This window comes from Rhagoletis pomonella, unplaced genomic scaffold (genome assembly GCF_013731165.1).
Source record: "Rhagoletis pomonella isolate Grant_MI unplaced genomic scaffold, Rhpom_1.0 Rhpom_scaffold_00012, whole genome shotgun sequence".
Lineage (NCBI taxonomy): Eukaryota > Metazoa > Arthropoda > Insecta > Diptera > Tephritidae > Rhagoletis > Rhagoletis pomonella.
Window position 1 is genome coordinate 18,096,305 of NW_023458566.1, and position 13,815 is coordinate 18,110,119.

General features: G+C 34.6%; 1 protein-coding gene across 2 annotated transcripts in view; it reads left to right on the plus strand.

Moving 5' to 3' along the window:
- Positions 1–8,409, plus strand: part of LOC118748006 (glutamate decarboxylase) — a 90,266-nt gene extending 81,857 nt beyond the window's left edge. Inside the window, exons 6-8 of one of the 2 annotated variants that reach the window (XM_036482268.1) lie at positions 4,092–4,170; positions 7,384–7,728; positions 7,797–7,970. In XM_036482268.1, the coding sequence (XP_036338161.1) occupies positions 4,092–4,170; positions 7,384–7,728; positions 7,797–7,970 (598 nt within the window). Of the gene's footprint in view, positions 1–4,091; positions 4,171–7,383; positions 7,729–7,796 lie in introns of both variants that reach the window. The other variant, XM_036482267.1, reaches the window with a different exon arrangement.
- Positions 8,410–13,815: the final 5,406 nt, after the last annotated feature.

A 13,815-nucleotide genomic window follows, 5' to 3' on the forward strand; every position in this document is an offset into this window, starting at 1 on the left:
GCCACCATCAATTACTTTACAATTCACGCCTCAATCACTTCACTCGTCCTTCCCTACCTGTTTTGGCCTCTTCGCCCTTTTCTTTGCCACTAACAGCGTGGGGGGCGGGGGCGCTGGAAATCCACTTTACTAGCCAAGTATTTGTCTACCCCAACTCGAGAGCGTCTCGCACTTTGCAGTCCATTTTCTTTCTTTCTTGTTGTGCATTTTAGCATTAAGAATGTCAACAAATATCAGATTGGAACAAAAGGATTACAACAACTGACAAAAGCACTCTTTACTCACCTACATACATACCTATGTTTGTTTGTCTATGTGGTTGTTGTTGCTGCGAATTGCAAGTAGCTGCAGCAGCTGGCGCACCTTGCCAAATGTGCAATCCGAGACAGAGTGGAATTCTCACAGATGCATATGCATAATGGTTATCTGTATGTACTCGTAGTTAGTTAGAAAACTGTGCCTGTAAATATTTAGTTACAGAGGAAACATTTGCATTCAAAGCTTAGCCACATGCCCTAGGAATAGCGAAGGTAGTTTTCATCTCGAAGTCCGGAAAGAAGGACACTCTTCATTTAGAATCCTTCAAACCAATCTGCCTCTTATCGGTGGTAAAACATAAATAGTTGCCGATGGAGTGCTTCGAAGCCAAAGAATACGCGGTTAACTTGTCAATGGTACGCTGATGACATAGTAACTGTATGTGGGCTTTTTAACCCCAGTATGAAGATCGATATTTTAACGAAGAACTAGCCGGAATTTACACCACCGAGGACACCATGCTCCCAAAGTTCAGTTTTACAAAAAAGATTAAAAACTCGATTAATTGATAAGTAACAAGTAAAAAAAATTAAGTTCGGGCAAAGCCGAATAATAAATATCCGGCCCGCGTGTGGTTTTTAAACTTTTCCGAAAACTGCCGTTACATGGTAATTCAAACAGAGCGTGTTCAGTTAGACTTAAGGAGATAATGTTATACAGTTATAAGTGGGCGGTACCACGCCCATTTTTCCAAATTCTTCAACGATCTTATTTCTTTTTAAGAGATTGCTGTCAGTATCAACTTTGAGTAAATTAGCGTCCTTAAATTTCGAAATAACGAAGTTTCCGCAGTTCAGAAATTTACCGTTGTATGAAAAATTTCAGCGTTTTTCTTCTATGTGGCCAGCACAATAATCATTCAGAGTTTGATACAAATTGGACGAGCGGTTACCGAGTTAAACATATGTGGTCATAACTGTGTGTGGTGCCACGCCCATTTTTCAAAAATTTATAATATTCATATTTTCCGCCTAAATAGTGTGTGAATAAAGTTTAGTAGTTACTAAAATATCGCAGTTTTGGTATTTCTGAAAACTACCATTATATGGGAGGTAGGCGTGGCTATAAGTCCGATATCGGCCATTTTCAATACCATCCGTTCAAAAGAAGTACATGCACTAAGTTTCGTAAAGATATCTCAATTTTTACTCAAGTTCTCGTGTGGACAGATGTACAGACGTACGGACGGACGAACAGACAGTCACAGCTTAATCGAATTCTTTTCTTCATTTTTGCGCTCTGGTGTAAAAAGAACCAGATAAACGAGCATATGATAAAGTTGAAATATGAAGCTTGTGGAAAAGGTATGTACATATTCTAGGGAGAGGTATGCAGAAATCAGGCAAAAAATCTCGTTGGATAAAAAAAATTACCTTTAAATATATAAGATATATAAGATTTTCAATTCATTTCTTTTTTTTTGGCCTGAAAACAACATTTTATGAACTTTCTTGAAAGTTTTAAACATATTAGACTCCATGGTTGCTTAAAGCGAAAAATATATTTTAATTTATTCTCCATCACTTTGGATGTAAAATATTTACCACTACAGTCCAAGAAACGCTTTAGTAACGAATAAGTTACGGAAATAGTTAACCAGTCTAAGGAGGAACCGTAGCTTGTAAAATAAGTGAATAGTAAAAATATATTTTTAAAACAAGCTTTCTAAGTATGAACCAAATCGCTCCATAAATGTGGGTTTTCCTAATGTCAAGACTCCCGCGCCACCCAGCGGATTATTTCATTTTTCACATTGCTTTGTCATCGGGTTATGAGCTAAGTTTTTATGTTTCAAGTATCTAGCTTATCGGGAAGTTAGTGAAATATTGATTGCGAAATCCCAGGACATGCATATTTCGGAAAAATAGTAAGATTTACGTGAGCTGGACCTATTTTAAAATACATCAAATATCGAGTTTTTTATAAATAAATTTAGATTTTTAAAACAAATGTTATAAAAAAATTACCTCAGATCATAGAAGGGCTTAAGCTTAAAAGGCTTTTACCAATTTATTTTTTAGTTTTATTAACGGAATCAAAATAACGTGATTTTTTTAAGGGCTCCCGTAAATCTTAATATTTTTCCGAAATATTTTCGCGGAAGTCTTAAAATATTTTAAAAATTTTAAGATTCCGGTGGGAAAACCGCTATTTTTCTTTTTTTGTGTTGCACCCTAATGTACATAAATGTGAAGTTAAATAAAAGCTTGTAAAAAGGCGTAACTCCTTCTGAATAGCTTTTTTTTTTTTAAATGGCGCATTTGAAGTAAAAGAATTAAGTTTATAGTGCCAAAGGCATTGAATCGATGAGGACTCAATTAAAGTAACGAGAAACGAAAATGAAGTGGGTGAGATCGCGAGATATAAGGCTCTGAGTTTATTATAACCACAAGTAAATCAAAGGATATGAACGATTACGAAAAACATGGGACTATATGTAAGTTGTAGTAAACGATGAGAATAAGAATTCACTTTTATTCTCACCATCTAATTGATAATGAGAATAAATATCCATCCTCATGAGAGTGAATTCCGATTCTCATGAGAATCATTCTCATCATCATACATAAATACTATCTGTCGCCTAAGAGGTATTCCCAACGCTCGCGTGCTCCATTCAAATCCTTGCAAAAAAAGTAATTTATTGAATATCTATCGGAATACGATTAATCTTTCTTAAACCACCCAGATACCAATATTTGACAAGTGTTAATAAAAAAGTAAATGATAACTCAGACAAAAATGAGATGCTACACACAAATCACTATCAATTCCACTGCGAATAAAAGCAACAGAACAGAATCCCAGGCAAAAACGTTTTATTGATGAACTTGATGAAGAGCACTCTCATGTGCCACTTACAGACATACTCGAGCACCAACCAACCAACGCCTCAACGAGTACACAACAAATAAGTAGTCGCTTTTAGTTCGTACATACATATATATACATGCATACATATGTACATATAAAGAAGCAAAATGCATGTGTATGTATGTATGTTTGTACTGAATTTATGTTCTGTATAAACGCTGCAATCAAAATCTGGCAAATGTCATTCGAATGTTTACGTTCAACTGAACAAATAAGATAACATCCATGGCCTTGTAGCACAGACTGCGTGCCGCCAACGCTCTACACTCATCGAGCACTCCCCGCGCGGCTTAAGTATAAGTAAATTGTTGCACAGTCTCGATAGGTATGTATGTATGTATGTGCCGGCAGCATCTGTGTGGGAAACCGTAAATAGCTCCCAAAGGGATGTTTAGCAGGCGCCGCACCCGTGCTGAGTGACATTTCACCCACCTCCAGCCCACCTCCAGCTCAGCTCTCCTCCACTCCACCCCTTGCTCCTTCGACGCAACGCACTTCACTCCCCCCATGTCGAGTTGTTTGAATTGAATTAAATGTTGCGGCCGCTCAATGAGCCTCGGCTAAAGAGTGAGTGGCGGCTAAGTGTGTAACTATTTATGTGTGTGCGTGTGTGTGTAAGGATAAATGTAGCATCAAGGATTCTCAACATTGATAGACAAAATAAGAGGGTTGCTCTTTTCTGCTCCTGCCGGCTACTTGCGCCTGCCTACTTGCCTGTAAGTCAGTAGTAGTGGGCTATGGCGTTAATTGCTTGTAATTTGTTACTGAATGGCATTTAATTGCGGCAAGCGAAATTTATTAAATTTATTTACTTATTAATTATAAGTTCACAGTTGTGGCCCAATTATGCAATAATTTATTTGCATTTTTTTCTTTTCGTTAACTTATACGCATTTTAGAGCTGACTCGGTCACCTGGAATCCACATAAATTGATGGGCGCCCTATTGCAATGCTCTACCATACACTTTAAGGAGGATGTAAGTACGGTTTTTTTATACCTTTCATGAGCATGAAATGGTATTATAACTTTGGTCCGATGTTTGTAAGTACCAGAACAAAAAGAGATAGACCCATTAAAATGTATACTTTTATGATCAGAACGTCGAGCTGAGTTGATTTAGCCATGTCCGTCTGTCCGTCTGTCCGTCTGTCCGTCTGTCCGTCTGTCCGTCTGTCCGTCTGTCCGTCTGTCTGTCTGTTTGTATGCAATCTAGTCTCTCAGTTTTCGAGATATCCGGATAAAATTTGGTAGGTGGGTGTATTTTTATAATGTATTAATCATTTGTCGGAACCGGAAGAATCGGACCACTATAACATATAGCTCCCATACAACTGATTGTTCAGATATGAGATTTTTCGTTATAACTTCTCCATTTATGCAGCTACGAACATGAAATTTTGCAGCCCTTGCACCTATTATCAACAGAATTCTTACAGTGAAAATTACAAAGATCGGGTCACTATAACCTATAGCTCCCATACAACTGATTGTTCAGATATAAAATTTTTCGTTATATCTCTTCCATTTATATATCTGGGAACAGGAAATTCCGCACAGTTTTCAATAATTATCAACAGAAAACTTACAGTGAAAATTAAAAAGATCGGATAACTAAAACCTATAGCTCCCATACAACTGATTGTTCAGATATGAGATTTTTCGTTGTAATTCATCCATTTATGTAGCTAGGACCATGAAATTTCGCGCTGTTTTCACTCATTATCAGCAGAAGACTTACAGTGAAAATAACGAAGATCGGGTCACTATAACCTGCAGCCCCCATACAACTGATTGTTCAGATATGAGGTCTTTTATCATATCTCCTCCATTTATGCAGTTAGGAACATGAAATTTCGCACCATTTTCACTCATTAACAGAATACTTACAGTGAAAATAACAAGGATCGGGTGACTACAACATATATCTTCCATACATCTGATTGTTCAGATATGGGATTTTACTGTAAAACTCCTTTATTTGAACAGCTAAAACCGATAAATTTCGTAAGATATTTTATAAATAATAATACAAAGTCTACTGAGAAAATCGTCAAAATCTATGCTGTATAAGCTTTATCTCTAATAGCACTGATTGTTCAGATACCAGTTTTTGCGATATATCTCCTTTATGTAGGAAACTAAACCCAATAAATTGTGTTACCGGTTTACATACCGATCACATAGCAGTGAAAATCACTTAGATTGGTGTCATATAAAGTATATCTTCCATACCTCTGATTGTTTAGATGCGATTTTTTATATAAGTATGTAACTCCTCTATCGATGTATCAAAATCAGTAATCTGTCAAACTAAAATTTGCAGATGTTCATGAAAGGTATGAAGCCTTCGGCATAGCCGAAGACAGCGCTGCTCACTTGTTTTTAATTGGTTTTAATATGATTTTTATGTTTTGGGTAGTGGAAAATGTGTAACCTCTCACATTGTAGAACACAATTCTTTTTGCTTTAAAATCGTTGATTACGTACTCGTATAATACTTTGAGCAGAAAATGTCTGCTTCTTTAAGGGCGGAAATGGAATTTCAGAATATGCCTAATACTGTTCGAGCGTTTATAATCGATTTTTTTTTTTTACTTTTAATGCCGCATCTCCACTAGGCAATGGAATGAAAACAGATTTGTACAATTTAAAAAAAAAGCATTGTTATTAAAGATTTTGTCATTTAATGTCCAGTTCGAAACTTTTAGGAATTTTTTCTACGAATTTTCAGAATTTGTTCTGTTTCTTTTTTTTTACGAATTCAAAGGATCTTTTGGCAGTTTTTGAGATCTCTCTGAACTTTTTGGAATGCATCGGAATTTTTCCAGGACTCTTAAGCTTAATGGCACTACATGCATATATCAATTCACCTTTTTTTTGTGTTCTGCTAGCTTTTTTTAAATTCTAAAAAATCAACCGTAATTTTTAGCCATTTGAAACTTGTACTTTATTCTACTAGAATACAATGGGCTACAAAACTTCAGAATCTAATTAAAAATGGAAATTTTTACGAAAGGGCACGAATTTCAACCCTGTTTGTGTGAAATATTTTATTTTTATCAGTATTTTTCTTTTAATAAAACTATGTTGAAATAAAAAAATATTTTGTCAGAATCGTTTAAATTTTTTTCATGTCACTTTGACGTGATAGTACGCACCACTAACAACTTGGATACAGCGGCTGTATTTAAAACTTTTTAAACTCTTTAAGGGTATTCGCGCTTTTAGGATTTGCTTGTAATGAACTTTCGAATTTTAAGTCGGAGATTTTATTTTCGTGAGCAAAGCCATGAGGGGCTGAACACATTTCGCACAGTGTACATACATATGTACATATGTATGTTGGATATCGAAATGACTTGCGTTATACGCAGCGTTGAACCTCTTGTAAACTGCCGGCATAGCCACCCCCAAACGAAGAAAGAAAATCTTCACAGCAGTTGTTGCACTGTACAATATGCAACATCAGCTACGACATACATACACTAACAACAAAAGTCATTCATTCAATATGTTCGCATTGGTCACAGTTGCTGTTGAAAGCTATTGCCAGTCGTGGCTGAGTCAAACTGTCAGTTTAGGAATTTTAATTAAAATTTTAACTTGACTTATTGCCAAAATGTAAGCGGACGCAGGGCTGACTTTGGTTCCAACAAGAATTTAGGTATTTAGATGCACACACGATCTAAGCGTATGTTATTGTAGTCGTAACCGCTAAGTAGTTTGTGAAAATAAATATCACTAATATTTCACATTTTTAGGAACAAAAAAGTTTCAAATTCTTTAAAGCTCCACCTAATATTACATACATATATGTAAGTATGCACAGGTACTTAAAAAATGTGCATGTATGTATGCATACACACACACAGCCTCCAGCATATTGCGCACTTCATAATCCCCTTAAGTAAATAGTCTGACAGCCTTGAGAGGAATTACAATTACAACTACAAGCAGCGGAATCAACATGAAAAGCGCATTAAATGCGTGTGAATTCCAAATCTGCTGCGAAAATGCTCAATTCTCAACACACACACACGGTATACTCGTTTTCGCCCACTTCCGGTCCGGTCACGCGCTAACACTTTCGCCTCCACAGATATTTTACTCGCCACCGCACTCAACTGAGTCTAATCCCCCCACTACTGCTCTCTCTCGCTCTCTCTATCTTTTTTTTCCCCACCCGCAGGGTCTATTGATTAGCTGTAATCAGATGTCAGCCGAGTATCTTTTCATGACCGACAAGCAATATGACATCAGCTACGACACAGGCGACAAGGTCATCCAGTGCGGCCGGCACAACGATATCTTCAAATTGTGGCTACAGTGGCGCTCCAAGGGCAATGAGGGATTCGAGCGTCAGCAGGACCGTTTAATGCAACTTGCCGAGTATCAAGTGAAGCGCATCAAGGAGCAGTCAGATCGCTTCCATCTGATACTCGAGCCGGAGTTGGTGAATGTTTCTTTCTGGTATATACCAAAGCGTTTGCGCGGCGTTCCACACGATAAGAGGAAGGAAGCTGAATTGGCAAAGGTAAGATCATGATTTTCATTAAAATTTGGTTTAATTTAAAAAATTGTTTAACCATCATCGCTTTGCAGATTTGCCCCGTCATCAAGGGGCGCATGATGCAGAAGGGTACATTGATGGTCGGCTATCAGCCAGACGATCGGCGGCCAAATTTCTTCCGTTCGATCATCTCGTCTGCCGCAGTGACCGAGCAGGATGTTGATTTTATGTTGGAGGAAATGCATCGGTTAGGTGACGACTTGTAAAGGAACACACACACAAAAAATTAACTGTCTCCGCTGGTTCAGCTCACTTACATACATACATATGTATATGTATGTATGTATGTGACTGTACAGTTGCAATCCAAAGCAGAGCTACAGGCTGGGCCCTATGGAAGGAAGGAAGGAGGTGGAAAAATTAGTTCAATTAACGAAAAATCAAGCAGACGAAAAACGCAAACAAGCAACAAAACAAAATAAAAAAAATGTTAGAAAATATTAGAAATTATTATTTAGCAAAAAATCTACATATATCAACCAAGAACTATCTTTAAGGTAAAAGCATATCAAAAGAATGTTGTTGGCGCTCAAGTGGCGCATCCATTTTCATTATACATTTAGTAACTATATACATATATATATATATATATATAGTGGTTATCATTATCAGATCAGATGTATACTCACGCACTTAAGCACTTAAGCAAGTACATACATACATACATATGTACTTGTGCGCTGTCAAGTTTGTTAAGTATTAACGAATTCTTTTTAATTAACTGTTTTAACTGTTGTTGTTATTGTATGCCTGAGACTTTAATCACTGTTTCGTTTGTGTGCTAACGAACGAGATAAACTATATTTAAAAATAGGAAAAATAAACTTATATATACTCGGTAAGTTTAAAATGTATACATTCTAATGAAATGCAGAGCAGGTGGAAAGAAGATGGAAATGCAGCTGGAGATGGGATGGATAGGGTAGAGGAGCACATCTCAAAAGAGCATCGATAAATCCCCGACCTCGTTGTCAATTACATTTAGTCAGAGACGGTGCAAATGCCGCACAGAGTCTGCTCGCACAATTGTTCGTGTGAGTGTGTGAGTTCTGTAGGGTCAATTGCACCAGACAGCAGTAGAAAATTAATTTTAACTACGCACATTCATATATAAATATTATGTATGTACATACATATGTAAATGAAATAGGAAAACAACTGTATGTACATACATACATACATACATATGTAGTACATAATTAGCTGCATATTTACATAGTACATGCATTTACATATACATACATACATACATATCGAGTCCTAACCGCCAAAATAACGTAAGCGACATTTTTTTCAAATTTTTCTTTTTGATGCAAAAATGCATCTAGACGCTCTAGGAATATTTCTGCATCAAAAATAAAATTTTGAAAAAAATGTCGCTAACGTTATTTTGGCGGTTAGGGCTCGATATGTTCCATTTAGTGGCGAAAGTCATTGAAAAAATGTGTAAATTTTTGAACTCATAAATAAAATTTGGTTGAAAGAAGAAATTGGAAGAGAAGGCAAGTATACATAGTTGTAGTGGCATAAACTCATTCAGACAGCATGCAGCTGATGAAAAGCCAACAAAAAAAAATATATCTTAACGAATACGCTTTGGACTGTTATTTGAAGAAAAATATAAAAACAAAAAGTTTACATACAAACATACAAATATATATGTATATGGATCAGATATAATTATAAAAAATTTAGTATTTAATTAAAAATGAGTCAAAGTAAGCCACACAGAACACAACCACCACCACCACCACCACCACCACCACCACCATCACTAAAGATTCACCATTATCACCCACCAAGGCATACACCCCACCATCCCGCACACAGCGCCGCCTGCAATTCAGCGGCATTTATGACTCGAGAGCGCACGAAAGGCTTTAGCTGAGCTGAGAATTGAACTGATCAGCGAAGCGCGCTTAGCTACACCTGCGTGACCTTAGGAAGCTGGAGCCGAGGATACATACATACATGTGCGCGCATTTTGTCATCGCTATTAAAATCTGGTCTAAGGCTCGCTTTATTAATTCGCAGTAGTACAAAATTTGCATAATTCCATTATGCTTGATTGTGCGGGCAGATACATACATACATACATACATACATACACACATACATACTCGTGGTACTCATACGAACTTTGTTAGCCAATATTTACAATTTCCTTCGAATTAAATGTTTCGTCCATTTAAACAATTCAATTTGCTCACATACATACATACATACATAAATGTTATATAATGTTCAAATAAAAGAAAGAATAAACTAAGCAAATTTAAGAGTATTCAGGCAGATTTGATAATACGCCTCCGAGTGAATTTCAACCAAAGTCACTTCGAATTCAAATTGTATGGCGTTGAAATTCGGTCGGAAGTGAATTGCAGAACCCGCCTGTATGTATTTTATTTGAGAAGTTTATTATTTGTTCCAAACAGCAATGTGGATGAAATATGAAAATCTCTTTAATTTAAATTTTATAGTTTGATTGCATTTTCGGTATAATTTTTGAACTGGGATGTCTGGGCTGAAGAAAGAAAGGAAGAAGGGAAATTTGTATCAATAGTTTATAATTTTCACAGAAATAAGTTGCCGAAAAAACAATCCAATCGATGACATTCTTGGTTTTAGAGACTTACTTGTAAATATATTTTCCATACTTTGCAAAATTATCCCACAAACAAAATACATACAGTATTTTTCAAGTTTTCAAATCAGTGCACAATTTTTTTTTTAATTTTTATATTTTTTCCCGGGAGCTTGAGAGGCATTTCCAAGAAAGAGAGAAGTTTCATTCGTAGGTTTAAGATTAAAAAAAAAAATACAATTTTTATGAGTTAATTTGTTCGTAATTTTTAGAATTTAGCCCATTTTTTGAGTTATTTTTGGTATTCTTTTTATTTTTTTTTTTTTTTGTGTGTAAATTTACAACATTTTCCTGAAATTGTTAAATTGATTGCACTTCCCAACACTTAAACAGTTTTCACCATTTATTTACTTTTTTTGTTTATGTGAAAGATTTTTTAGCAAAGCCAGTTCTGGCAGTCTATATATATATTTTTTCTATGTCATGCCTTTATACCTGACCATCTGAGCATATATTGTGTTTTTCAATTACATCTGTACTTACTTCTTTGAACTGTGAACACTTAAGTTCAATCCTTTTTTTTTTAATTTCGAAATGTTTTTGCGCAAGATATGATGACGTAGTGAGAACAAGCCTTAAGTCATTTTGCGTTAGCTTTTAAGTTCACTTTATTATAAGAATATAACACGCAATGTGAATTTATGCAGATATATTTATGCATGTCACATACATATTTACAAATGCAATATCGATATATACTTATGTATGTGTGTTATATATTAGGGTGATCGAAAATAACTAACCAACCGAATCTGTGGTCTTAAATGGACCTATTTGCTGCGAAGAAAATTCTCCGGTTTGGAAAAATTTTTATTCCAATTTTAAAAGGTGTCGATGGGCATTTGAACATGTACATGTAAATTGTATGAAAAAAAATAAATTTTCATTCCAAATGCTATAGCTATTAAACCGTTAGGAATCCACATTTTTCATGAGAATAAAATTTTTCAAAATGGGAGAATTTTCTTCGCAGTAAATAGGTCCATTTAAGACTATAGATTCGGTTGGTTAGTTATTTTGGATCACCCTATTGTATATGCAAGACGTTATGTACCTATGGAAAATGTTAAAGTTACCTGTGCTTATTATACATATGTACATATATATCTATATTTAGTATTACGCATGTCATATTTTAAATGCAGTGCAAATCGGGTTTATTTATTTTTTTTTTATTAACTAAAAACGCAAAACAGACTAAAAAAATATGTCAATTAAGATAAGGTACTGCTCAAAGTAATAATTTTGCTATTAGATTATTTTTTTTTTAAATATATATTTGGGGAATACATTCTAACTCATACGGGTGCGTATACAGTATGATATGGACACCTACGCAAAAAAAGAATATTATTATTTAAGAAATATTTATTTGAACTGTTAGAAAGAAAGCTTCTTATGGTGCTTTTTATTACTCAAAAATATTTTACGCCTGCCGGTTCGATTTTTTTATTACTTCAAAAAATTATTGCACATTATTATATTATTCTTCTATGTATTTAATCCCAGAGTATGTAACTATGTAACACAGAAGGTACTGGCAAAAACCTTTAAACTAGCTAAATTGAAATTGAAATGTTGTCAAATGTGTAATATACATAGATACACACATAATATTAAATATAAGTAAATGTTTTATTAAAGGTCGTCACATGCATATATAAATGCGTAAAAGAAAAATAATATACATATTTATTGTATTAAAAAAATAAAAAATAGATTCCATTTTATTGTTTATGTATTGTATTTCAGAGCAAATTATTAGATATATGTACATACATACATATGAATAAGAAAATCTATAAGCTACAAACTCATATTCTCCTAGTTGTGTCCTAACCAACCAAATACAATGCATATATATACTACAAAGAAATAGTTACATACATACACACATACATATGTACCATTATGCAGAAACGCATTCACAAAAAAAAATAATAATAATATTAACAATAAAATATACATAAATCAATAAACGAAAACTGGCAATTGGTTTTTTTACTCGAAGTGCATTTGCGTTAACGTACGTATTACGTATATTTCACGTCTATGTACATATTTTTTAGTTGAGTGCACTTCAAGAATTCTGAAAGCCTCTCTTTCTCTCTCTCTCTCTCGCTCTCTCTCTCGGTAAGTGCAAGAAATAGCGAATAAGGATAACAGAAAGCAGTTGGGCCTCGAAAAATAAAGGATACCCGTTAAAATTTAAGACCTATATACAAACATACGTTCCCATTAAAATTGTTGGCAGTACTAGGAGCCAGGTTTCATTCAACGGAGTTTAGCCAAATACAAGTAATCGATCCTAAAATCCGATGACTGGTTCAATGATGCACTGGAGAAGACTTATCCTGCATGGTTTGAAGCAATGTATAATATTAGACTAGAAATATTAATATTAAACTAAACACACATATGTACATATATGTTTGCACATATTGTCATATTTAATGAGTATAAACTACCCCTTTTACTCCATAGGGGCATATCCCACAAATCATCCCCCAAAACACGCACTTTTAAACTAATTTTTTCGATAACCTTTTTATTAAAAAGCACGCATTCGATTGCAGTGTATGTGCTCAGTTTACCAACGTGAATTTAAAAATGTTTACATGCGTACCAAATACATGAACAAAAACCGACTTCTTAGGACACTAGACCGAAAGTTCCCATAAAACTCAAATATAGATACATACATACATACGTACTTAGTTCAGCTTTAAACCATCCTTATGAAATAACAAAAGTGCAAGGTGCAGGGTGCACACGATAATTAATTTTTGTACACCCGTTTTTTGATTTTTTTGCATGATGCATTCCCGAACGTTTTATTTTGCAATTAGCGCTAAAATCCGTTTGTTTTTATTTGGCTGTTACAATTTTACATGGATTAAAAGGAAATAACTGAAAAATTGCACTTGTCTAATAAAACTCCTTTATTTGGAATTGTTTTCCGAATAATCAAGCTTTTCGCTAGCTTGGAGGGAAAACTTGTTAGGTACAGTTTCTTCCATTTATAGGCCAGTTCTCAAGAAAAACGAACAATTCATATAAAGTAATGCACGAGAAATCGAAAAGAAATTTTATTCTATCAAATTTCTTAAATCAGTTTGCAACTCTCAAGAAAAAATTATTTCTTCAAGAAAATTTACAACAAAGGTAAATTGTGTTTTTCAAAGCAATAGAAATAATGAAAAATATTTACATATGTATGTTATTTTTTCCATTTTTCCTAATAAACAAATCGTGGTGCAAAGCTCAATAACACTATTGAAAGAATAATATTTCTTATGATTTTTCTTGAGAGCTGGATGCTAAGCTTATACGGGAATTACTGAAAGTTCGCATTTTCCACAGTTCCGCCAAAGTGCATAATCTTTTTATCCAACGAAACTATTTTT